The 27,323-nt window shown below is 33.6% G+C and overlaps 1 protein-coding gene across 1 annotated transcript; it reads left to right on the top strand.

Annotated features, from left to right (window-relative positions):
* Nucleotides 1–15,256: 15,256 nt before the first annotated feature.
* Nucleotides 15,257–26,542, top strand: LOC130826167 (probable serine/threonine protein kinase IRE). The gene is made up of 16 exons (XM_057691730.1): nt 15,257–15,932; nt 17,163–17,230; nt 17,363–18,835; nt 19,984–20,156; nt 20,630–20,879; nt 21,090–21,182; nt 21,265–21,405; nt 21,524–21,616; nt 23,148–23,352; nt 23,719–23,804; nt 24,247–24,335; nt 24,734–24,785; nt 24,867–24,923; nt 25,000–25,176; nt 25,405–25,488; nt 25,985–26,542. The coding sequence occupies exons 1-16, from the start codon at nt 15,524–15,526 to the stop codon at nt 26,072–26,074; spliced, it is 3,540 nt and encodes a 1,179-aa protein (XP_057547713.1). The 5' UTR covers nt 15,257–15,523; the 3' UTR covers nt 26,075–26,542.
* Nucleotides 26,543–27,323: the final 781 nt, after the last annotated feature.

Below are 27,323 nucleotides of genomic sequence, written 5' to 3'. Positions count from 1 at the left end.
AAATTCGGTATATTGTAAATGAAAGAAAGGGGTCTTGTATGCAATATCTTGTAAATATAGTTTTAATCACCAGTTGATGATAATAATGCGGTTATAGTTAAAGTATAGATGTATTAAAAACCTAAATATTAAGGAGAAGTTCAAGAGCACGTTAAGAGTTTATAGTTTGAGAATTCAACTCCCAATTTCGAACCATGATCTATAAGAGTATTATTGATATACTCTTTATATAGTGCTGAGTTGAGGTTAAGTGATTGTTTTTTTTTACGTCTCTAAGTGTTTAAAGATAATGCTATATTAGCTGAACCAAATTATCACATTAGTATTGTTGTTCAAACTGGAATTGCCTTAATATTTTCATTTGAAGTTATCATTCTTATTAGGTTGAGGCTCTTGACCCGTGTAATTAGCCATAGTAACATTGGTGTTGAGTTTTAGTGTGGCATAATCGTGTCTACCAATAAACGTTTTCACTCTCATACGGTGATTGATACTGATAGTCAACATATTAGCCTTAGTAATCACTTTATATATTTTTTGATGAATTATATACTATAAGTGTCCCATGTCATTGATTTTGATTTTTGTAAGCATCCAACTCTCATCATAATGAATATAGTATTTAATGTTTGTCGAGTGATAATGAACTTTGAATCACTATTTTCTTTAAAAAAAATAAAAAAATAAAAAATAAAAAAAAAAAAACTAGTTGAAGTGGCTCTTTGGATAAAATATGGGAGATTTTGAGTTTGAGTATCAGAGGAGAAAATTTTCGTTCGCAAGTCCTTTGAGTTTTGTATTTCATTGAGACATGGTATCATTCATACATAAGTCGGAAACTTTATATTAAAGTGGATAGCTAAAGAATAATCATCATAAACAAATTTGCATGTTAGGGGCCTAAGGATTGATTCGAGGGAGCACTATGGAGTTAAAATTGATAATTTTGCCTTATTAAATGCTTATATGGAGTGATGAATGTTTTAATCGGATGACAATATGAAGAAGAATCGTGACGGTTTTAAACGTTAGCTAGATAGAATGATATTTGAAATTAAAAGGGAATCAATGATATTATAACTTGTTTTCCTCATGGCCTTTTGGGCAGTTACAAGCCATAAGGATAAAATAATCTGATGATGTGCATGTAAGATACAGTTAAATGTTTTAAGTCTTTTTGAATATCTCATTGATCACCAATTTAATAGTCCTGCCAGTATACTGAAATGATAAGACCTAGATGAGATTCTAAATGAAGTTGACTTTACGCAAGTTATTGTTTTAATTATGATTAATGTGATAAGTTGGAGAGTTACTAAAGATAATGTAGTCCTAATAAAAGTCAAGAGGTGTTTTAAACCTAAACATTGAAGAAGCGACTATGAGTATGCAAATAATTATAATTTGATAGATGAATCGAGATAATGGATTATGTCATAAACGATTATTATACACAATCGTTATTATGCGATAAAGAGTTGTGTTAAGAAGAGTTTTAATTTGATGTTACTAAATCATTGAATCGTAATAAGCATTTGATGAAAAGAGTTTTGAAATTCGGACGTATTTTAATACAAACAATTATGTTATAGTTGTTAGTTTTAAGTTTCGCATCTTAGGTCGAAGGGCGATTGAATTCCACTTGTTTGCGAAGGAATAATTGTAATGCATAATTTCAAGTGTTGCGTTATTTTGTTGGCTTGTGTCGTTGTACTTCAGTATAGTGTTAGGATTATTAATGTAGCAGTCATATGGTTGCGATAACGGTCTTATAGTTGGAGGTAGTATTGTGATGGAAATGTTATGATGTAGATTGGATATTATGAAATTAGTGTTGTTATCACAACCTTATCAAATTGTATGATACATGACTGCTTTGCTATTGATATTGGAAATTGCGGTGATATAGGTGTGTTCATCAGTTATTTTTCACCTTGCATTTTTTTGTATGTATACATAAAATGTCATCTTTGTTGATCATCACTATTATTATTACCCTATTAGTACCATTAGTATTGTCGTCATATATGAACATGATGTATTACTTTAATCATATATTAGCTCGTGATCTTAATTGATATAAATTATATACTTTCAACATATCTAGTCGTAGGGTAAATGAATAGCTGAAAAGTGTTGGTGACCTTTGACATTGCCCTTCATGATTCTAAATCTTCTTCATATGTCGTAATTAAAATTTGATATTATGATGGATAAAAGATGTTATTAATGAATAATTACGATATGTGTATTAGTATCATGACTGTGAACGTATAATTATTAACTATAGTAACTGGCTAGAACGTAATATATATAATTTGATTATATACTTGAAACATGTATTATGTTTTGAGTTATTAATTTGAGTTTTTAATCTATTAATCAAGTCATGATGTATGATTTAATATGTTATAAAATGATTTGATCATACATGATTAATGAAAAGAGCATTTCATGTTAAGTAAAAGGTTAAGGTTATGTTATGATAAGTAAAGTTAGCGGTGAATCGATCTGGGAGTTGATAACCAACCAGTTTAGTAAGATTCAAGTATCCTCAGGTCTAGGGTGTCTAATTATAATACGAGTTAAGTGTTGAGCAACTTCGTGCACTTTACTTTTAGGACTTTGTTGTTTTGATACTTTACCCCCATTCATGGTTTAAATTATAATAGTTAAAACTTCCGTACCTTACAAGATTATCACAAAGTACGACCCTAGGTGGTCATGTAGAATTAAAAAAACAAAAAGTCGTTTAAAGAATTACATTAGAAAACAGGACGTTTCGTGTTGTTACGAGCTCAAGTGATACAATTTTTAAAAGGCACATGTGCTAGATCCAATACTTTTGTAAACATCGAAGAAAGTTATCTTACTTGAACATATTGAGACCTAGATACTAAGGTGTGTAGTACTGAGATCAAACATATTAAATAATTAAAGTTCCATGGTCTAACCACACTATCCTTGCATGTGTTTCGAGGTTAGTGAGTTACGGGGTCGTAACTAAGTTTTAAGGGGATAGAATGCGGTAAAATTTCGCGCGTTTACACGCATTTTCTCCTGCGTTTTCACGCATTTTTTTTGCCTCTATGATAACAACCTATTACAAACTTACATGCTTTTGATTGATTGTTTGAACCTATCTGTGTGATATCTACATGCTTTAATTGATTGTGTGAATCAATTGGTGTGATATTTGCATGATTTTGATTGATCGTGTTGAGTCAATTGTATGATTTTTACATGCTTTTGATTGATTGTGTTAAATCAATTGTGTGATATTTACATGTTTTGATTGGGTGTTGAGTTAAATTAGGTGATTATGAATACTCGAAATGAGATATGTATGAATATTCTAATAGATTGAGTATCCTTTTGTTAATAGTGTCAATAAAATCACGATCCTTGAGTCAATTATGGAACTTAAAATCGTTAAAACACCTTCATGAGTTATTAGAAATACAATTGTAATGAATTGTACTCTTATTACTCTAGTTTCGGGGACGAAACTTCATTTTAAGGGGGGTAGTCTGTAACACCCCGAGATTTTCTGACGTCATTAATTAATATTTTAATGACTTTTGGGTATTTTATAATTATATTAAATTAATTTTGAAGTAGTTTTAATAATTCCTTTCATATATAAATTTAAATATTAACACATAATTATATTAAAAATACGATTGCGACCTCTAAAATAAAGAGGTTCCAATCAAAATTATTATTTTATTTATACGTGTGAGTACACATAGGTGAGTCTCTTAGTTAGGTCTCGCAAGAAAATAAATCGAGATAAAAGTAAATAAATAAATAAATGTAATAATAATAATAATAATAATAATAATAATAATAATAATAATAATAATAATAACAATAATAATAATAATAATAATAATAATAATAATAATAATAATAATAATAATAATAATAATAATAATAATAATAATAATAATAATAATAATAATAATAATAATAATGATAATAGGATTAACAAGTATAAAACCCGTACAAAACCCTAAACGCTTAAGAGAGCCGTCACTTTCCTTCCTTCCCCTTCTCCTTCTTTCTCTCTCTTTCCCGTGCGCTTCCTACTCCCTTCTCCTCTGTGTTGCTTCCTCTCTTTCCCCAGCCAGCAGCAGCCGCCCTCGTCCCCCTTGCAAGCAGCAGCGAGCCTCCACGTTCTCCTCCCCTCGCAAGTAGCAACAAGGCTGTGTTCGCCTGTCCTCGCAAGCAGCAGCAAGGCTGCGTTTTCCTCCCCTTCTGCCGTGAAGGCAGCCGCTACCAGCAGCCACGGCCAGCCGCGTGGTGTCCCTCACAACCGTCTAGTCTTCACTCCATTTCTAATTACCCCATTGTAAGCCTCTCAAGTTTACTCTAAGTAATTTTCCTAGTATCTAATTAGAATTTTACTAAGTTTATGAATTGGGTTTTTGAAATGTGGATGAAAAGTGTTGAACTTTGTATTATTTTTCATTGAATTCTTTTGTGGGTAAGAGTTTGATTGATGAATTGAACATATTCATGATTTAAGGTTTGAAGTGTGATTAGAAATTATGGGATGTGTGTTGATTGTGTATTAGTTTGGTTTAGTCTTATCATAGGTAATAGAAATAGTGTTATCTTTGAATATGAAATAATTAGAGTTTGATTTAGAAATGGGATTTCTAGTAGTGTGTGGTGTATGCTACTTTGGTGATGTGGTGATTAATTGAATAACCTTATAAATTTTTTTAAGACTTGGTTGATTATCGTTGTAGTAATTAGTAATGATTTTGATTATAGTTGACTATAGAAATGGTTTTGGTTGTTAATTGGGAGTAGTAGTTGCTAATTGTTAGTGACTTAATTGTGAGAGTTACTAATACCTCATTAGGTTATTGATATCATAAATACATAATTGTAATGAGCCATGAACATAGTGTCAACTGTTAAGAATTATTAAAGTTACTTGTATGTATGATGTCTTGATTTTAGTTCTTTCTAGCCTTGGAGAATATAATGAATGATATTGTGATGTGATAACTGTAAGATTCGTCCTTGTCGTCATATTAGCACTACATCAATATTAAGTGTGAATCGTCGTTTTATATTAAGATGATGTGGACCGTTATAACTAAACTTAGTTGGTGTAATGAAACAGTCGACATAGTCCTTTTATTCTTTGCCGATGGAAAAAAAAAATAAAAAAAAAATAAAAAAAATAAAAAAAAAAACTTGTGTTCTTGTTGAATCGACGATTCTGCTTGGTGTGAATGAGATGTGTACGTGCAAGAAGTAATTGAAAACTTGTCGTGAATGGATGATAGTGGTTACTTTGGTTTCTAGCTGGTATGACAAAGTAGTTAAGAGAACTTATAAGTTCTATTCCTAACTTGTATAGGTTCCCAGTTTATAAGAGGAAAGTAGACCCTTAGTTGGGTGATTTTGTAACTTGTGGTCGTGCAGTGACGCTTTCAGGTACGTACACGCAGTAACGAACTCTTACATGCAATTTTTATTTAAGACATTATTGTTCATTGTAATAATATGCACTGCATCAAAACTGAGATACTAGCGAGTACGCCTTATACGAAACGCCATCGACTATGCAATTCTTGCGCTTAGAATAGTTATAGAGAATGAAAGTGTTAGTAGGAAGCGGGGACACCCCCCCTTATTTATTTAAGAATTAGATTATGCCTAATTGGAGTTAGAATGACTCCTTTATAGGTGAATTTCATATTCTATTGAGTGGCTCAGTGGGTTTTGGCGCGCTACTATCCTAGGGCGCTCATTAATAGTTGAGAGTGGAAGTTATTCCCAACTGATAAGGTACTATATTATGATTAGCTGGCGTGACTTAACTGGATTATAACTGGTTGTTTTATTAGTCCCCTAGGTGAGGTTCGATGGGACCACCGTAAGGGGGGTATGAGCATGCTTGGGTCATTGGGCGCCGGGAGGCCGATAACGCCCCTTGACCGAGGTCTTACCATGCGGGCCTTGCAAACCCCAATATGGTAGCCTCTTCACTGGTTTAGTACCCCCAATGTGTTAGTTTTTCCTGAAGGTAGGACCCGAGAGGGTCAGCTAGAGGGGGCATGAGCTCATACTTTGCCAATGGGCGCCGGGAGGCCGATAACACCCTTGGCCGTGTCACTATGCCAGGAAGTAGAGAAAAGTTCCACTGATAGAAAACTATTCAGTGATAGAAAGTTTATTCATTGATCGAAAGTTATTTAATGATAGAAGGTTTATTTTTTGGTAGAAAGCTTACGCGCTGACAGAACGCTTACTTTTGATAGAATATTTACTCATTGATAGAACATTTACTTATCCATAGAATAGTTTATGCTAGTGAGAAGTGTGCCTAAGTTAAGTTACCTCAAGGGTATTACAAACTATGATCACACTTACCTTAAGATAGACAAACTCTATAAGGTCATGCGTTAGGTATTCTGTTAAGGCCTTGGTCGAGTTGATACTATACGTGTTTTGCAGGAGTTATGTTTAAAAAGCGGAGCGTGAAGACCTGCATTCTACCCAAGAACACATGGTTCGGGTTAGAAAGCACGTAGTGAAATTAAGAAGTATAAGTGGCCGATAAACGGTTACTACATGTGCTGGTGTCTTATGAAATCGTCTTATGTTGTTTTATAATATAATGTTATCTAGTAGTTGGCCTTAGTATATTTGATGCTAGTTACTGACGTGTACGTGTTTTTGCTTATATTTTTTTCTTGATGACTATCTATGATTGTCCTGCTATGACACATTGGCCTTTGGTCTAATGTCGAGCAGCAGGGGGATCATAGACAAGCGTAGCAGGTACTTGAGCTTCTTTTGCATTGCATTGCATTTGGGGAGAGTGAGGAGGGCGAAGCATACCCTGTGTCATACTGCTATCTTTCGATTTTGTAACTCTTGTTATCTTTTGTAAACTTTGGTTGTATATGTTTTGTTACGAGGCCTTGTTTCCTCCCTCGTATATTTGTATTTCCGCTGCGTAGTTTATAATTCTGTATGGTTTTAAGGAGTTAAGTCTTTTAAAAACGCAAACGTCGGCACTGGAACCACAATCCATGTTTGGCATGTTGATTTGAGAAGCCGGCGACGAATAATTCCGCCATGACATAGTCTTGATAGGCCGTTAGTGCCTTTACTTTATTAGCTTCTTAATTAACTTTTGTTTTTCTACAAAGGCGCATAGTTTTAAGGCAGATGCAGCCAAAATTTCCACTCAGGTTTTTATAGTTAAAGTATCTAAATTCTTTTCCTTTTTCTTTTATGTAACACCCGAATTTCCTTCCGTCCTCTATGATTTTTCTTTCGTTAAGGGGTCGGAAATTTTGGGGTGTTATATATATATATATATATATATATATATATATATATATATATATATATATATATATATATATATATATATATATATATATATATATATATATATATATATATATATATATATATATATATATATATATATTTATATATTTATATTTATATATATATATATATATATATATATATATATATATATATATATATATATGTATATATATATATATATATATATATATATATATATATATATATATATATGTATATATATGTATATATATGTATATATATATATATATATATATATATATATATATATATATATATATATACGTATGTATATATATATATATATGTATATATATATATATATATATGTATATATATATATATATATATGTATATATATATATATATATATGTATATATATATATATATATATATATATATGTATATATATATATATATATATATATATATATATATATATATATACACATATATATATATATATATATATATATATATATATATATATATATATATATATATATTGCACCTCTCTCTACAAAAACGTTGGGGAATAGGTGGAGATGGTTTGGGCATGTGCAAAGGGAAGCTCGAAGTCAATGCGGTGTAACAAAAATAAGACTTGGAACTATTGTAAGTTTAGTCACATTAAGAAAGATTGTTGGAAGTAGAAGAAAAAGAATTCCAGTGATGAGGGGTCAAGAGATGGAATAAGCAATGCCAATTCTAGTTACGTTAGTGAGTGATGGTGGTGGTGTCTATGTAGCTACACATGGTTACAAGGATGGTCAGGAGTGGATTCTTGACTCGAGTTCTTCATTTCATATGAAACCCAACAATAGTTTCTTCCTTACATGTGAGAGTGTAGATTGGGGAAACGTGCTTGTGGAAAAATAATAAAATTTGTAAGCTGGTCGGGTGTGGAAGTGTGCAAATAAGGATGTTTGATGGAATATTGAGAAATTTTTCTGATGTGAGGCATGTTCCACGGTTGAAGGAAAATCTCTTTTCTTTGTGTACCTTTAAGATTGGGTATAGAATCACTGGTGAAGGTAGAGTCATGAAGGTTTCTAAAGAGTCACTAGTTGTTATGAAGGGGAAGATGAATGGGAGTTTGTGTGCTCTTAAAGCTTCAACTTTCTCTAGTTCAGCGAATATTTCCACAAACATAATGTCCGATCATGATACAAAACTTTGGCATTTTGTAAACAATTTAGAAAGCCCTCGCTTGGTGGTTGTAGTTAGTTGTTGACTCTCATAGATGATTACTCAAGAAAAGTTTGGTATTACTTCATTCAACATAAAAATATAGTGTTTGATGTCTTCTTGGATTAGAAGAAGATGATTGAGAAAATGACCAGTAGGAGCATTAAGACCTAGCGAACCGATGATGGTCTTAAATTTATTGCTGGAAATTTTCTTCAATATTGTACTAAGTAAGGTATTGTGCGGAATAAAGCTTGTGCGGGAAGGCCACAACAAAATGGTTTTGCGACATGGATGAATAAAACATTATTTAAAAAGGCACGATGTATGCTAAACCAAGAAAAATTTTGGAAGCATTTTTGGGCCGCAACGGTGGCTACGACATGTTATTTGATCAATCGCTCACCTCATACCGCCTTGAAGTTCAAGTTACAACTAGAAGTGAGTACAACACTCTGGTAAATTAATCTAGTATTAGAGTTTTTGGCTGTCCGGCTTATATTCATGTAAATGATAGAATGTTAGAACCTAGGGCTAGAAAATCCATATTTATGAGATATGGAGTAGGTGTAAAGGGGTATGTGTGGTGTGTAGAGTTAAAAAGAATGATTACTTCTAGAGATGTTATTTTTGATGAAAAAAACATGTTAGTCTCTAGTGTAGAAAGGCTCTTGTATAATGATGTTGTAATTCCCATTTATGCACAATTGAAGAATCGACCTCCCGAAAATAAATAAGAAATGATGATGATGATGTTTAATAAACTTATACTCCTTTGTCCACTACAAGGCACAAGAGGAAAGATTGTGGCTCCAATAAAGTACATTGAAGAGTGCGATTAGGTTACATATGCTCTCAACGTTGCTAGTGAAGTCGAAGGGTTGAATGAACCAAGTAGTACAAGGAGGCTATGGCCTCTAATGACTTAAGCAAATGGTTGATAACCATGAAGCAAGAAATGGCGTCTCTACCAAGAATGAAACTTGGAATATCGTTGACGCACCAAATAAAAAGAAGATTGAAGGGTGCAAGTAGATAGTCAAGAGGAAGGAGGGTCCTTTATTGGTGTTTCCCCCATCTACAAAGCTCAGGTAGCTACTAAGGGATATTCTTAAATTGAAGGTGTTGATTTTCATGAGGTATTCTCACCGGTGGTGAAACACTCTTCTATATGGACACTACTAGCTTTGGTGGCGATGGAGGATTTGGAGTTGCATTGATTTATGTGAAAATGACGTTTCTTCATGGTGAATTACTAGCTTTGGAAGTGATGGAGGATTTGGAGTTGCATAGATTTATGCGAAAACGACGTTTCTTCATGGTGAATTAGGAGAAGAAATTTTCATGAAGCAACTAGAAGGTATTGAGGTCGTCAGTAAGGAAGGTCATGTATGTAGATTAAAGATTATTGTTTGGGTAAACGTTAAAGCAATTGTCTAGGCAATGGTACAACAACTTTGATTCTTTTATGATTTCACATGATTTTACTCGAAGTTCTTATGATAGTTGTGTTTATCTTAAGAAACTTAAGAATTGTTCTTTGTTATATTTGTTCTTGTATGTTAATAATATGCTTGCTGCGTGTAATACTTTGTTTGAGTTGGAGAACTTGAAAGAGTTTCTTTCAAGTGATTTTGACATGAAGGATCTTGTGGAAGCCAAGAAGTATAGATACTTGAAGGAGATTTTAAGAGATCGATCTAATGGTGTCTTATACCTTAGTCAAAGGAGGTCTATTGAGAAGGTTGTGCAACGCTTCTCCATAAGTGATGCTAAATGTGTGTCTACCCCTCTAGCCTCTCGTTTCAAATTGTCCAAGGAGTTGTGCCCATAAAGAAATAAGGATGAAGAGCAAATGATAAGAATCCCTTACACCTGTGCCATTGGTAGTGTATTGTATGCTATGGTATTTTCTAGGCCCGACATTGCTTATGTGGTAAGTTTGGTGAGTAGATATATGTCTTATCCGGGTAATGGACAGCGAGGCACTAAAGTGGCTGTTGAGGTATTTAAAAGGTACTTCTAATGTTTGTCTCATGTATGGGAAAGATTCAAGCGGGCTAACCGAGCTTTGTGACTCAGACTATGGAGGAGTCTACTCGGGATTTGTCTTTACAATGAGTGGATCAACAATGAGTTGGCAATCATCACTTCAAGATGTGATTGCTCTATCAACAACCGAAGTGGTGTACATAGCCATTGTCGAATAATTAAAAAACGAAAACGACTCAAAGGTCTTGTTGGAGAGATGTGCAACAACGTGTGTTCGGTAAATGTTTATTGTGATGATCAAAGTGCAATTCGGCTAAAAATCAAAATACATTATTTCATAGAAGGTCCAAACACATTGATATTTTATTTAACTTTATCCTAGATGAAGTTGAGCACAAGAGGGTGAGTTTGGTGAAAATCGATGATATATAAAACCTGGCCGACATGATGACAAAGTCGTTGCCTACCAACATGCTCACTTTGTGTGTGAATTTGGTTGGTTTAGCTCACTACTAGATAAAAGACTTGTTGCAACGGTTAAGAACCGTTGCTGTAGGGCTAAAAAGCGTTGCTAAAACCTTTTTGCGACGGTTACAAACCGTCGTATTTACTGTCGTTGCCAAAAGTCTTTTGCAACGGCTTCTTGCATCTTTTGCAACGGTAGCAGTTGACTGTTGCCAAAGATACAATCTTTTGGCAACAGTTTCTCTTGATCGCACAAGACCGTTGCAAAAGGTCTTTTGCAACACCAACCTATATAAATAAAAGGTCTTTAATGAAAAAGCTAAGCAAATGATAATTTTAATAATTGATAGCATAAGATGTAATTAGAAATTTGATTACAAATATTATAGTTAAGAAATTTACACGATTAACTTGTTATATCAAAAACTAAGGATCAATTCTTCCATAACCTAGTGCAACCAAATATTCACCTATACATCATTACGTCTAAAATTCTAAATATGTTCTTTTACGGCTCAATTTCATCATCATTCATCCAAAGCATAGATGTCGAAAACTCTTCACTTCCATCTTCTAATTCTTAAATCTCAAGCTCCGGCACCCATCGAAGGTCTTTCTCCTCTCGCAGGTATTTCAAATCCCGACGAGCAGATTTATGGTCTTTTGTTTTTTTAGGAATGCCTAACAATATCCCAATGATAACCAAGATATTAGACCTGAAATAGATCGAAATAATAAACAGCAGCAATGCTGCCAACAAATTACATCAAACAGTAGCAATAACACCAGAGAACACATCAAACAGTAGCAATAAACAGCTCATCTTTACTGGTAGTAGAAAAGAAACAATGCTTGAGGGAGATCACATTGGGATGATCAAGTAAACGCATCAATTGTAACTCTCGATATATTTTATATACTCTAATAGAAATTTCCATCTTTAACATACTCTATCTAAGAAGACACCATATTTATTCAAGGAAATATCATTACACAAGAACAAAGACAACTCAAACGATGAAAACAAACTTGATAAATTAGTAAAGAATCTGAGAATAATGACCTAAAGAAGCAAACAACATTAACCATATAGAGAAACTAGCTTAACCAATAATTGTAAACAACCCAGAAGAATTAGAGATCTGGAATAGGGATTCTCAACCCAAAAAAAAGGGAAAAATTAAAAATTGATGGAACCCTAAATAGCTAATTAGTAAAGTAGCTCAACTGAAATGCAGTCAAATCAATTTCAACAACTATCAGTGACCAAAAACATAACTAATTTTCATGATTCAAACTTAAACAACACACAAAATTAGCTAAAAGATCAACAAAAATCAATCACCAGCATAAAAAATACAACTCATTTGGGCAATAAAACCTTGCTCTATCAATCACATTCGTAATCATAATCTATCAATCACAAGGTTAATAAGTAATAACATCTTACTTATTGTATCAATTTTCTTAAATAAGAGAATTCTGCATTTCAATGATCAAAAAGGATTATTGTAAAATTTCAAACCAGCTTAACAAATTTTGGTTTTCATAACAAATTATTAAGTCAATTTTTAATCCTTTGTTTGCTTTTTTTTAATGTTAAAATCATCATAATTATTCGAAAGTTCCCTGTTTTTCTGGATTATCTACGTAATTTTGAATATTTGTTATAATCCACTGAAAAGAAATTGAAGCTAAAATGAAGCATAATAACAATGCAAGAAACCCTAAATAAACCCTAAAGTACTCACCATTGACGAACTCAGTACTCACGAAGACACGAACAGACTTGACGGCTGACGAAGTGTCGAAGCGAAGGCTGAGCAGAGCTCTAAATAAACCCTAATCATTTTATTTCAATGATAATTCTTTTAACTACTACCCATACTATAATTTAATGAGACTAATACAATATACAATCAACACACAACTCATGAACATGGTAGATTCTAATTAAAATTAGCAAATTAATCAATTGAAAAGTGAGATGCTTACAAGGATTAAAACTAGCAAGAATGGTGAAGAGGAGGATGAAGGTCGTGGTGGTGGTGCACGAAAGCCAAGAATGGCTAGAGAGGGCCTTAAATCGAACAGCAACTGGCGGCTGTTCGTGGGTCTGCTGCCGGCCAGACACAGCGAGGGAGGAGGGAGGATGAGTGTGCTGCTGCTTGCGAGGGTAACAAGGCGCGACTGGTTTGGGGGAAGAGAGAGAGACGGCGTAGGGGAGAAGGGAGAAGGGAGAAGGAAGAAGAAGAGAAAGGAGGAGGAGAAGGGGAGTGCGGCTAGGTTTAGGGCAGTGTGGGTTTTATGCGGGTTTTTCTTTTCTTTTTTTTTTTTTAATTTTTATTTTATTATTATTATTATTATTATTATTATTAGGTTTATTTATTTATTTACTTTTGTCTCGATTCATTTTCTTGCGAGACCCAACAATGAGACTCACCTTCGTGGGTTCACACATTTAATAAAATAATCATTTCGATTCGAACCTCTATATTTAAGAAATCGTAACTATATTTTTTTATATATATATATAAATTAACATTTAAATTCATGTATACAAGAAATTTATTAAAACTAATTTCAGAAATAATTAAATATAATTGTCAAATCTTTAAAACTATTAAAATATTAAATAATTACGTCATTAAAAACTCGGGGTGTTACAGTAATGGAATTGAAGAGGATTGAGGAAGAGGAAGGCAGGAAGCGACGAAGAGAAGAGGAAGCGACTCAGCGAGCAAATATGGTAATGGAATCGAAGTTTAGGGTTTGTTTTTGGGTTTTCTCTTTCTTCCGCCTCCAGCAGCACGCTTCTTTTGTATTTTTTTTTTATTTTTTTATTTTTTTTTTAAAAATCGCATTTTATTTAACCATTGCCTTTTCTAATCTTTTGCAATGGGTATAAGATAACCGTAGCCTTTTCTAATCTTTTGCAACGGTTTACTTGAACCCGTTGCCTTTTCTTATCTATTGCAACGGTTTTATTGTACCCGTTGCTAAAGCTGTTGCTATAAAATAAACCGTTGCCAAAGGGTGTTGCCTATGCTCTTTTATCTAGTAGTGGCTCATTACTTGATGTAATGCCCTTTGCGCCATGTTTGGTGTCCAAGTTGTATTTATGTTGTTTATGCTTGTAAGATGGAGTGGATTGGAGAATGTTTTGATTTGGGTGAACTCAAGTCAATGTGGAAAATGTTTAAATCACCAAACTAGACTGGACCAAAACTTTTTACAACTGTTTGGTATTGTCTGGCTGACAGTTTTTATTTGTATATTATTTTCAAATTAATATATGTGTTTATGCAAATATTTTGCACCGATAATCACCAAATATAATAATTTTTAATTAATTGATTGTATCAACAAAATTCAAGTATATATTACTATACAAAAATAACTACATCTCGAAATATTTAGGTAGAAACCTTTTTTTTAAAAAAAATTGATCTTCGGTTATAGTACGGTTTGCGATTTAATGCTGCATGTAATTCTAATTGGGAGAAGATAGGTTTGGTTGTGGTGGCACGAGATGAACATTGCAACGCGTAATAGCTGTCGCAAAAACTAGATTTTTTTTGTGGATACTTTGAAATGGCAGAAGCTTAAGCAGCTGAATAAGCTTTTTGCCAAAGAACAAATTGTGAAATCGTTTAATTGTTAATTAAGATATATTATATAAATTATAATTTTTGAAGTATAAGGATTGTGAGCAAATTCATTGGTGTAAAAAAAAATCTCACAGCTAATTTTGAATTTTCGAATATTTCATGTAGAACACAAATAATTTTTAAAATTCGCATGATAAATTTTACATGAAGTGGACAAAAGGTTAAGTTCTTTGCGAAAGTATCCACTCATTTGATAATATTTTTTAAAAATGTGATCCACAAGGGTGATCGTGACATTTGCTTTTATTTAAATAATCATTTTGATAGGTGAAAGTAACGTAACTATAACAAACCCTTAACCTTTTGTTAGAACATAGAATTTTCTAAAAAAGTAAAAAAAAAGAAAAAAAAAAGTTATCCCCATTCTTGATGATGAGTCATGACCCAATCTCTAACTTTAATTTTCATCCATTTATTTAAATTATTTTTTTCACGTTATAATTCAATAGGACTATTCAATCTGGTAATAGAAAGTTGTATAAAAGGAGTAATTATTCCAATTTCTAGATTTTCAAAATTCAAGAGAAAAAGTATTATTCTTAAATTTTTCTAGTAACCTAAAGAGGGTAAACGCAACTTTACTCCTTCAATGAAAGTGGAAAGCACGTACAAAAATACATAGCTTAAATAACAAACGTGTGTCCCTCGACCCCTCCATTTCCCGCGAAAATTTCTCTCTTCTCTTTTAACGGTATTTCTCTTTCTCTCTCTTTTCCTTCTCTCTCACTGTATGCTCTCATACGACAACAACAATGTCTGCAATCCATTGACAACCAAGCAACGCCCCTTATTCTATCTCTAAAATTTCTCTCTCTAAAATAATCACGACCGTAAAATGACTGATTCTTGTTCCGCAAACACCGAATCGCCACCATTAACGGCGATCACAACAACAACAATAACGAAAGGTATACTCAAAAAAAGGATTCCATCATCATGCGAAGAAATTAGGGTTTCGAATTCCGATGGTGATGCTGATGATGACGATGGTGACGGAGATGATGGAGCGTATCCAATTGCCGCTTCTATGCTTGGATTGAACAATATTCGTACTCGATCTATATCTGATAATCTCCAGATGTCCTCGACTCTATCGCCTTCGGAAAAACATGATGACTTAGGGGTTGAAAAACGTGGTAAGGATGAAGTTAAAGGTGGTGGGAGTGGTGAGAGAAGAGAGAATGTTACAGGAAGGAAAAAGTTTGTTGTTCCTGATATTCCTCTGTCTTCCGCTGAACTTTTAGGTTTGTTGAATTTAAATTTTGTTACGCTTTCTTAAAACATAATTTTCTAGATTTAGGTTTCTGATGTTTATATTGTAAATTGTTTGATCTAATGGATATTATGTTTGAAATTGATTAAGGAGATGAAATTTGATTTAACTTAAATTGATGAATTGTTTAATGTTGTGATGAATCAAAGTAGGTTGAATGTTTGTCGGCCTAGATTGAGATTATAGGAAGAATTGTTTTATATTGTTGTGATGCAAAGTAGATTTATTGTTTGCATAGAGTAAAAACAAGGCATCGGCCGCATTGTAAAGATTTTCAAGATAAACTACCGACCGCGTTGTAAAGGTGTAAAAAAACCGCGAGTTGGCCCACACCAAGGGATATGTTATGGTTTCGACCGATATTTCCGCAGCACTCTCGTTACCGCATTAGCGTTCTGTTACCATGATCGCGACTGTTACCGCATTTTTACACTATGATTGTTTGTGGATGTCAATTAGTTTAGTAGGTACGTGTGAAGTAATTTTTGAGGTTAAAATATAGATATTAGATTGGGAATAATGGAAATTATAACTGTATTGATTAGTGAAAATAAATCAAGATACATTAATAGTGAAATTTCTTAATTTATTAATGATTTATAATTTAATGAAATATTAGTGCAACCTAATTCTATATATGAATTTGTAATTTACAATTCATAGAGGAACGAGTCAGTCAAGTAACTTTAGTTTTGATGATATCGGTAAACCTGTTGGATTGTGTATTTCCTAAGAATAGCTAGAATGTTTGTAATGTTAAGTTCTTATAGTTGTATATTGAGCACATTATTGGAATGGGGGAGATCATATAGCAAAGTTTATTTGGATAACAATCGTAGAAGAGCGGAAAATGGAAGGAAGGGTTATGGAGGGATGAATTCACGTTTGGTAAGAAACACATATTTCCAAAACTGGAAAATTCATCACTTTCCCTCCCTTTCTTTTTGTTCCTTAAACGTATCCAAACACATTGTTAGTGTTGTAACTCAGAAGTATTATAAATTGGTTTAGATTTAGGAGTACAATTGCGATGGTTGACAAGAAACCATGCAATTATCATAATGTGACAGCTTGTGATATGTTAAGATTTTTCTGTATTTGACCTACTTGTGTTTTAGATAGCTAGGTAAATTGATTTATAGTGTCTTATTTAATATGAAATTGTGATTATTGCTAACTTGACAAATCTGTTTGTTTCAAGGGAAAAAGGTATCATGGAGTCAATCAAAGTCACTTAAGTTTCCACCTCCGCTCAATGTAGGTATTGAGGTAATGAATGTACGCATTCTTGCACTTATTTTATGCTTAATTATGTGAATACTATACGAGTTCTCATCATCTTGATTGAGCTTTTCCATTAAAGGCTTTGTTATTGCATGCCATTTATTAGATCTTTTTCAGGCACATGCAGCTCTTATTAAAGAAATGCAGTCTCCACGATTCCAGGCTATTCTGCGTGTTACAAGTGGTCGTAAGAAGAAAACACCAGATGTAAAAAGCTTTTCTCACGAGCTTAATTCGAAGGGAGTTCGCCCATATCCCTTTTTGAAATCACGGGCATTTGGCCATAAGGAAGAGGTTTTGGTGATGATCAAAGCCAAATTTGATAAATTGAAGGAAGAAGTCAACGTTGACTTAGGCATATTTGCTGCAGATTTAATTAGTATCATTGAAAAAAGCACAGAAGGCCATCCAGATGGGAGAGAGGGCTTAGAGGATCTTTTACTTATAGCTCGTCAGTGTGCAACTATGTCTACGGAAGAATTTTGGTCCGAGTGCGAAAACATCGTACAGGTTTTGGATGATCACCGGCAAGAGCTACCAATGGGTACACTTAAGAGAGCTCATTCTCGACTTCTCTTTATATTGACTCGCTGCACTCGACTCGTTCAATTTCAGAAGGAGAGTGGCTATGTGGAAGAGCACATTCTGAGTCTTCACAAGTTGAGTGATATTGGAGTATATTCAGAGAAAACCCTTGGATTAGATAATATGAAAGCTGGCCCACTCGCAGAGCAGGATGAAAATGAAAAACCAAAGAAAAAAACAAATAGAAGACAACACAGTCTGACATTGCAACATGACCATTTATACATTAGTAGTACTGATGGGCAAGAGGTTGGCACAGCTAAAAGTCATGATTCAACGGCTAGTATTAGAATGTCTTCTTGGAAGAAATTTCCATCTGGTGCTGCAAAGAACAAGCGAGATGATGATGCTGTAAAAGCATCATCTAAGGAACAGCTTGGTGCTTTCCAACAAAAAGATGAGCCAATAGAAACTCCTGGTTCTAATGCGGGAAATACATATGCATCTTTGTCAGGAAAAGTTTCTTGGGGTGGCTGGAGTGATCCGCAACCTATAACTTCTGAAAATTTTTTAGTCTGCCGCATTTGTGAGGTTGAAATACCTACTGTGTTTGTGGAGGAGCACTCAAGAATTTGTACAATTGCTGATAGATGTGACCTGAAGGGACTAACTGTTAATGATCGTTTGGAGAGAGTTGCAGAAACCCTTGAGAAGATACTGGAATCCTGGACACCAAAAACCACAAGCCCTGATGTTAGTGGAGTATCAGTCTCTAATATGCCAGAAGAGTTAGATTGGATGTCACCTAGGAAAAATGACTTGTCCCACGGATTATCTGACGAGTTGCTTGATTGTATTCCTGAAGCTGATAGTTATTTTTCCATGGATGATCTGGCCATTTTACCAGGCATTTCATGCGAGACACATTGCTCTTCTGATGTCAATAAAAAGGCCTCATCAGTGGGAAGCTCGACACCAAGATCACCATTAACACCACGTACAAACCAGATAGAACTGCTATTGCACCGAAGAAAAACAATATCTGAGCATGAAAATAACCAGCAGGTGCTAGATTTGTTCAGAAATTATTCTCTTTTTGCAAGGTTTTCTTCAATAATTCATACTTATATTGCATCTTCTTTGCCTAAAATTATAATATTTGATTATAAATCCCATGATATCTCAGCCACAAGGAAAAGGTGCTTTTCTAGATCAATGCTGCTGAACTACAGAACAGATAGTCAACCACTTCATTTTGATTCCAACATGTCCATAAACATTAATACTTATCTCTTTATTTTATCCACCTGCTATTGTTGGGACTTTATATGACCATAGCTCTAAACTCCAGGATCCTGAATCAGCTGAATGTTGTCCAATGTTATTGTGTCATCGGATTAGGTTACTGGTTTTTAAATATTATGGGATGATATGCTTTATATCTATACTTACTATAATGAAGTTAAGCGTATTAAGTTACTGGTTTTTAAAAATTGTGGGATGACATTTATACCTATTCATAATATAATGAAGTTAATCAAGTTATGTAAGGTAGTTTTAGAAAGGTAATTTCTGGAATAAACCAAATTGCAAAACCTAGGTCGTCTGATCTTTAAGGTAACATAAATTTTGTTTATGACTCTTAACTTTTATCTGTTAAAATAAGTCCAGAACTTCAGCATTTAACCCCTAAGACGAGGGGCCCTCAAAAAATACAGTTTATTACGAATTTTGATGATGTAGCACCTGTTAAGGAACCAACTCAACCAAAAGCTAGATGATGGTTGATGCCTCGGGATATGTTATATACTCTAACACGCCCCCTTATACGAGAGCCCTTTGGCCTAGAAATGTGAATGAAACTTAGGCGCTCCTCATTCCTAGTGTGGGATATTCCACTTGAATTTGAGGGTTGGTTGAGATTCCAACCTGTGACCTCGTGTCACATTGGCTCTAATATCATGTTAAGGAAACAACTCAACCAAAAGCTTAAACTGATGGTTGAGGCCCCAAGATATGTTATATACTCTATCAGGACCAACTATACAAGATTTAATAGGCATAGTGGTTAAAAAAATATAACTTTTTCCTTATTGTTCTTGTTTATCTTTCAGAAAAACTTTTGTTTTTCTTGGATGTAAAATTTGATGAGAGTGGTATGAAGTGTAAGAGAATACAAAGAAGAAAAACTGATGAAACCATATGTAATGCAGATTAAGAAGCTATTGGATATTGCTCGTTCTATAGCGAGGGAAAACAAGCATAATTACTCTACATTGGCATATATGATTGATTGCTTGGAAGACCTCAAGTATTCAATTCAGGATAGAAAAGTGGATGCACTTGTTGTCGAGACGTTTGGAAGGCGCATAGAGAAACTTCTACAGTGAGTTTAATAATTTCAAAAGTTCTAATGCCTTTGTGAAACAGTTCATCCAAATTTTAACAGTATAAGTAACATTATGACCTGTTTAGTTATTGATATTATATGATAGGAATGGTAATAAAAATTAATTGTAATTTGGCTTGAACATGATAAGATTTATAATCATGCTTGTGCAACTCTCTTCTCTTTTTTTCATCGCAAAATTCCTTCTCATTCATTACCACTTCAGATTACCACTTGGGAAGGTGTTATTACGTGGGAATAAAAATTTGTAAATATCAATTACTTGTGTAAGGATGTAAGTTTCAGTAGCATGGGAATCACTTAACAAATTTCATGAAAATTAATGGTAAAATTCATTCCATGACCACCATTTAATGCCGAAATCCAAACGGGGCATTAATTTTTTATTTTATTTTATTTTTTTTGTGTTTTTCACTTGTTCTTTGTTCTTCTGTTGATGGTTTTGCTAGGGAGAAATATGTTCAATTGTACGCTCAAATAGAAGATGAAAAAGTTCATCCATCTCAGTCATTGGCAGATGATGAAAGTTCAGTGGACGAGGACACAGCACGAAGTGTACGAGCAAGTCCAATCAATCCTAACACCAAAGTCCGAACCTCAATTGAAGACTTTGAAATTATTAAACCAATTAGCAGAGGAGCATATGGTAGAGTTTTTCTTGCTAGGAAAAGAGCAACTGGGGACTTATTTGCTATAAAAGTGAGAAATCAACTGTCACTTGAATACTTCAAAATCTAGCATTATCGTCTTTCTATCCATGTCTTCCAATATACAGAATATATGTTGTCTCATTAAATCCCTGTGTTAATTTCATCCAACTATGCTTTTGTTCATGTTCACCCCAGTCCCTGAATATAATTAAATATGGTTTAATAGAAGTCATTGACATTGTCATTGTCCTTCTCACAGGTTTTGAAGAAGGCTGATATGATTCGTAAGAATGCAGTGGAAAGCATATTGGCTGAGCGTAATATTCTAATTTCAGCACGAAATCCTTTTGTGGTGAGCATGGAATTTACGACACATTTTAAACAGAAGATGGATGCTAGTAGCTTCTCCATTTCACGTCATTATTTATTTTCAGGTCAGGTTCTACTACTCGTTCACTTGCAAAGAAAATCTTTACCTGGTAATGGAATATTTAAACGGAGGTGACCTTTATTCTCTTCTAAGAAATCTTGGATGCTTGGATGAAGATATGGTTCGTGTTTATATGGCTGAAGTTGTAAGTTTGGTTGATTACTTTATTTGCATCATCTTTTATTAGGTCTGTCTCAAGTCAATAGTTCATGTTTAGACAGGCATCTTATATTTCCCCTGTCCATTGGCTTCCATTATTTCAGGTTCTTGCATTGGAATACTTGCATAAACAAAATGTTATCCACCGAGATTTAAAGCCTGACAACTTGTTAATTGGACCTGATGGTCACATCAAGGTAAAAATATCTTTTTTAACATACTTTATTTGAAGATTTAGTTCAATTGTTTCGTTGTTGAGCAGATATGTTCATCTATACTGATGCTGTTTTTCTGGGGTGAAAGAAAATTAGCGAATGTTCGTTTTTCTACTCACATTATGTTATAATATGATGTTTACTTTCTAGATCATGGGGCATGGACTGTCTATGAGAACACACGAAAAAAGAGTATTTAAAGGAAGTTTTTTTGTAGATTTTTTGTCGGATGTATACCTATATAAAGAAATTGCACAAATCGTCGTGTTTGCGGTAATGGCTCCAATGTCGCAGATTTGGTGCCTCACAGTGTTACTACTTACTTTGCCGATTTTATAATGTGAATTGCTAGCTTGAAAAATATCTACTTTATGATAAAAATTCAAGTTTTCTAGTACATACATTTTAATATAAGCTTATAATAGATTTTTTAGAACCTTATACAAAAAAAAAAGAATATAATGGCTAATATGTTACGATAATAGCTTATAATGGCTGCTAGTCCATGATTTTAATAACCGGTTACATTTCAGAATTTTATGCAAAAGTGATCTTACACCCGTGAAGAAACTATATGTAATTTGTTATTTTTCATTAAAGAACTCATAACTGACTTTAAGTGAGACTTAGGGGATATTTGGTATCCATTTTTTAAAGGTCACCAATGGAAACACATAACTCAATCCGTTACATATCGTCTGTTTTGACTCCAAAGTAATCGTTTACGTTACTTTCAAAAATGGAATTCTCTAATTTGTTACCGCTGGTAATAGTTCTGTAACAAATTCCCTTACCTCCACTCTTGCTTTCTAAAATGAAGTTGGCAATTCGGATAGAATGAATTTGGCAATAGTGCTGTGCTGTAATAGTGCAGGTTTTTGGCAATTTGGATAGAATGAAAGTAACAAAATGATGTTTTATAATAGTCGGCTGCTCACATGTGCTATCTACCCATTATTTTTCCCATTCCCTTTGCTCTCTTCATACCAAACAAATAATAACAATAACATTTTTCATTACCCTTACCTCTATTATTCATACATCACTTCTCCATTACATTTTAACTTATCACACCAAACACCCCGTTATTCTCTAAACAGGTATTGAAATAGGGTCAAAAACTAAAGTATAGAGGGTTGTCCTGCTGGCTGGTCTACAGATATTACCTCATAGATCACAACTCTAACTAAGTTAATTTCTGGTCATGCATTTCTCATATGCTTATAAAACAGTAAAAGAACTATTGGTATTTTGTTATGTTCCATTAATTGTGATGAGGAAATTTGTTTGATTCACAACTGATAAATTGCTTATGTATTGATGCTTGATAGCCTAATATTCATTTTTCTTTATCTTCCTCGATCATTTGTATCTTCCTCCATTTAGATGCAACTGTCCAGTCATTTGTTGTTTTGAATATCTTTACATCTATTATGTGGTTAGAGTTCATCATTTATGTGTGGGACGATATTAATCTAGTTTCTAATCTGTGTTTACTATGCTTATGCAACAGTTGACCGATTTTGGGCTCTCTAAAGTTGGTCTCATCAACAGTACTGATGACTTATCAGGTCCATCAATCAGCAGCCCTGGTTTTTTTTATGATGAGAAGCCTGGATCTGCTTTGAAAGAATCATCAAGGGAGCAGCGCCAAAAGCATTCTGTTGTTGGAACTCCTGATTATTTAGCTCCAGAAATACTTCTTGGAATGGGACATGGTATGAAATCTCTCTTTTTCTCTTTATTTATCCATAATTTATATAAAATACAATGGTACCTTGGGCATCGGTTATGTTTTTGGTCGAGTTGATCTCATGTGACGGAAGGTCATAGGTTTGAATGTCATACACCTCGCATTTCAAGTAAAATATTTAGCCACAAATATAAATGCCTACATTCATACTTCTAGCTCAAAGGGCTCACGTGTGAGGGGGTGTGATAGATTATATAACATATTTTAGGGAATCAGCCATCATCTTAAACATCTGTTGAATTGGTTCTTATACATTTAGGGAATAAAATAATATGGTTTTCCTTGTTTAGAATTTTTTCACGTCCCTTAAATCCCTTGGATTTTTATGCAGGTGTAACTGCTGATTGGTGGTCTGTAGGTGTTATTCTCTTTGAATTACTGGTAGGAATTCCGCCATTCAACGCAGAACACCCGCAGGTGATTGTCAGACATTTCATTCCCTTCTAAGTGTGTATGGAGAAGTTTATGGGACTGAGTAGTTTAACCCCATCATCAGAAAAAGAAGTTTTATAGGAACAACACAAATGACAGCATCTGTCCTAAATCAAAATATATAGACACTTGTAGGCCATATTTGAAAGTCTAAAACATGCAAGATTTTGGGATTTGCATTTGTGTCAGGAAGTTTACCAACATGGATTTAATGTTGGACAAAGATGATTTAACAGTATGAATAAGCTTTGATTTTAACAGATTCTATATTTAGCTTGATAATTGAAATGAGCTTGGTCTATTTTTCAAAAAAGACTGCTGCACACAGCAGTTATTTTGGTCTTGTCTTATTTTAATCTTGTCATCTTCATGATTCTGGACATCAGTTTCCCATAGGGGTTCTAATTGATGTTCTCTTTTGTTTCAGAAAATTTTTGATAATATTATGAACCACGATATCCCATGGCCTAAGGTACCAGAAGAAATAAGTTTTGAAGCATACGACTTGATCAACAAGTAAGTAACTATTAGACTTAATAGTTGCCTGTATATCATGTTTTAGATCTCTATATGTCAGTAATGCATATCCACTTATATAAGGTGCTATAGCCTTCATCATCCTTATAAATGATATATGTAATACATGTTAACAGACACCTGCCAAAAATTAATAGTGTCCTTAACATGCAAACAATTTAGATTAAATTGACACCACATTTTCCTGTTATGAGGTAATCGTCTTTACAATATATATTTGTTCTCAAGACTTTTCGCCCTTTGCTTCGAAATTTTGGGATGTCTTGCATCCTTGTAGCTAAATGGTATATGTGTACACTTTAGCAACCTTCCAAATAGAAATATGTCATTACTAGTGGAAACAAAATTATAAATTATGTTCTTTCTTTCTATTACAGATTACTGATTGAAAATCCCGTCCAACGACTAGGTGCTACTGGGGCCAGCGAGGTAAAAGACTTTAATTTAGTTTTGGTTCTGTAAGTAACTGTTTTGCATGTGAAAAATTGCCTTGTTGGATCATTGGTACAGGTAAAAAAGCATCCTTTCTTCAAGAACATTAATTGGGATACCCTTGCAAGACAAAAGGTATAATTTGAATGTCTTCTTCTAAAGTTACATGCAAGAAAATCCGTTCTTGGTCTGCTAAAGTTTATCTTTGCAGGCTATGTTTATACCTACAACTGAGAGTGCATTCGACACTGGGTACTTTATGAGTCGTTATGTATGGAATCCGGAGGAAGACCATGTGTTTGGAGCTAGTGATTTCGATGACCTTTCTGAGAGTTGCAGTGAGAGCGTAAGCAGTGGATCATTCATCAGCACTGCAGCTGATGAAGATGTAAGCTCTATTCCCTTCATTTTCATAAGCTTTGTCCATGAGTTTTGCCGATTCAGCTAATAAAACTTTTGGTTTTCTTGTTTAATGGAGCAAACTCACGGATCCTTATTCCTGATGAAGATATCTCAAACTATACTCTAAATGGGCTTCCTTCTGATAATTGCATCTTCTGTTAGAAACTGACTGCAATTATGATTTAACTATTTTGTCTTTTTTTTTGGGAACCAGAGAGATGAATGTGGTACTATGGCAGAATTTGGAAACAGAGAAATATCTGTGCATCAGTACTCCTTCAGCAATTTTTCTTTCAAGGTCAGACTTTTTAAACATATCTTTCCTATAAGTAGTACGGATACTGTTCCTAGACGATAAGAACAATAACTTTCAGACCCGTTTGTGTGATTATGGTGTCTAAAGACAAACTTATTGCAGACCCTCAATAACAACTTAATGAATTGAAATAGTAGGGCTTTAAGGGTATGTAAGAATAAGATGATTGTAAATTATTTAATTCAAATGTATTAAATGACAAATATCATATTGAAAGTGGAAAATATTTGTTGTTGAATTCCTTAATATTCACTCAAAATAGTTTTGTAAAAGCGTTTATAATAGTGTATATATCAATAGAACAATAAGCTGTAAGCCTGTAACTTGTTCTCTTCTTTTTTTAAAATAAGCTTAGGACGAATGCCTGTGTCTACCCCATCCCGGATTATTCTTTATGTGGTGTGTTGCTTTTTTTTTCAACCATTCATGATTATATGTTCTAAATGTGTTATTCGGTTATTCATTTTATTGAAAACAGAACCTCTCAAACTTGGCGTCTATCAACTATGATCATGTGTTGAAAATAATAAGGGATGAACAAGAACAATCCGAGTCTTCCATGCAATAACAAGCGTAAGGGACATTTTTGTAGCTCCTGTTTACGATCTTCACGTCGATACTCATGGAAACAAGACCTCCATTCTTCAACCTCATAATTCAAGAAATAGACTTTGGGTAGTGCACGGTGCAGAATGCATCTGCCTGCCTGGTTCAGGCGCTCTTTATCACTAGGGGCCTCCCCTTCGACTGGAAATTTTGTTGGTTTTCGTCCATTCCGGAAGAGCCATTGGCCTACTCTCAAATGTATTAGCCATGAGTTATAGCTAATAGGAAATGGGACTTCTTGGCGTGACAAAATGTGAAAACATCCTAATCAGCCAAGTATGATTCCCTCCCTCCTTTTTCAATGTTATGTTACCTGGACTCTTGTACCCATATCTCACTTGGATGTATCTACAAGTGTCCTACTTGGTTAAAACCTTAAATATTGTGAACTAAAATTGAACTGTCTAATTATCAAGAGTTTGACATGGGTACTTGAAGTAAAGTAAAAAGTTCATATAACAATGTTTAAATATACTACAAAAGTAGATATTCTTGATTGATAATTGAAATATTTCTCACAAAACGAAAGGACTAAAAAGAATGACTCAACAGGCTATGGAATAATCAATGTTGATGCAAATAGGATAAAAGAAGTATAAACTAATTTTCTCTTTGCCATTGCTAACTGCTCTTCACATTAGTGATGGGTCTAGAGGATAGGAGGCTCGTTTGGGTATATGAAAGAAACTTACTCATTGACATATTGGTTTGATTCTAGTGCATATGTTTTCAGCATCTTCCCAAATACATCTTATGCAATCCAATATTGGAGCGTACACTACACTCATATCTCCATATTCCTTCAAAGACCAAAGTAATTTAATGAAAGAAAAATGAGATTGAAGATGGCGAGTGTTAATTAAAGAAAGAAGACAAAGGCAAATAACTAATTTCACAACTTAACGAAAAAACGTATGATTTTGAGTAATAATGTTATTGTAACTTTTAGTACAATAGTATAATGTTACACTGTGAAAATTTTTTAAAATTTGCTATCACTGGCGTTTCTTAAAATTACATTGCTCCCATAAAGAATATACAAAAAAAAAATGAGAATAAACTTCTCAATCTTAAAGCTAAGATTGAGATAATGTTTCTTCTAATACTAATATCTAAATGACCATCATTTATAACTGATAGCAAAGCTTAATAGTTAAAAAAAGGTTTGAATATCCTAACTTCAAAAGGTTATACATTATCACCAATTCTAT

The sequence above is a fragment of the Amaranthus tricolor genome, chromosome 10 (assembly GCF_026212465.1).
Source record: "Amaranthus tricolor cultivar Red isolate AtriRed21 chromosome 10, ASM2621246v1, whole genome shotgun sequence".
Lineage (NCBI taxonomy): Eukaryota > Viridiplantae > Streptophyta > Magnoliopsida > Caryophyllales > Amaranthaceae > Amaranthus > Amaranthus tricolor.
This window is presented reverse-complemented; position numbering and strand designations above follow the sequence as displayed.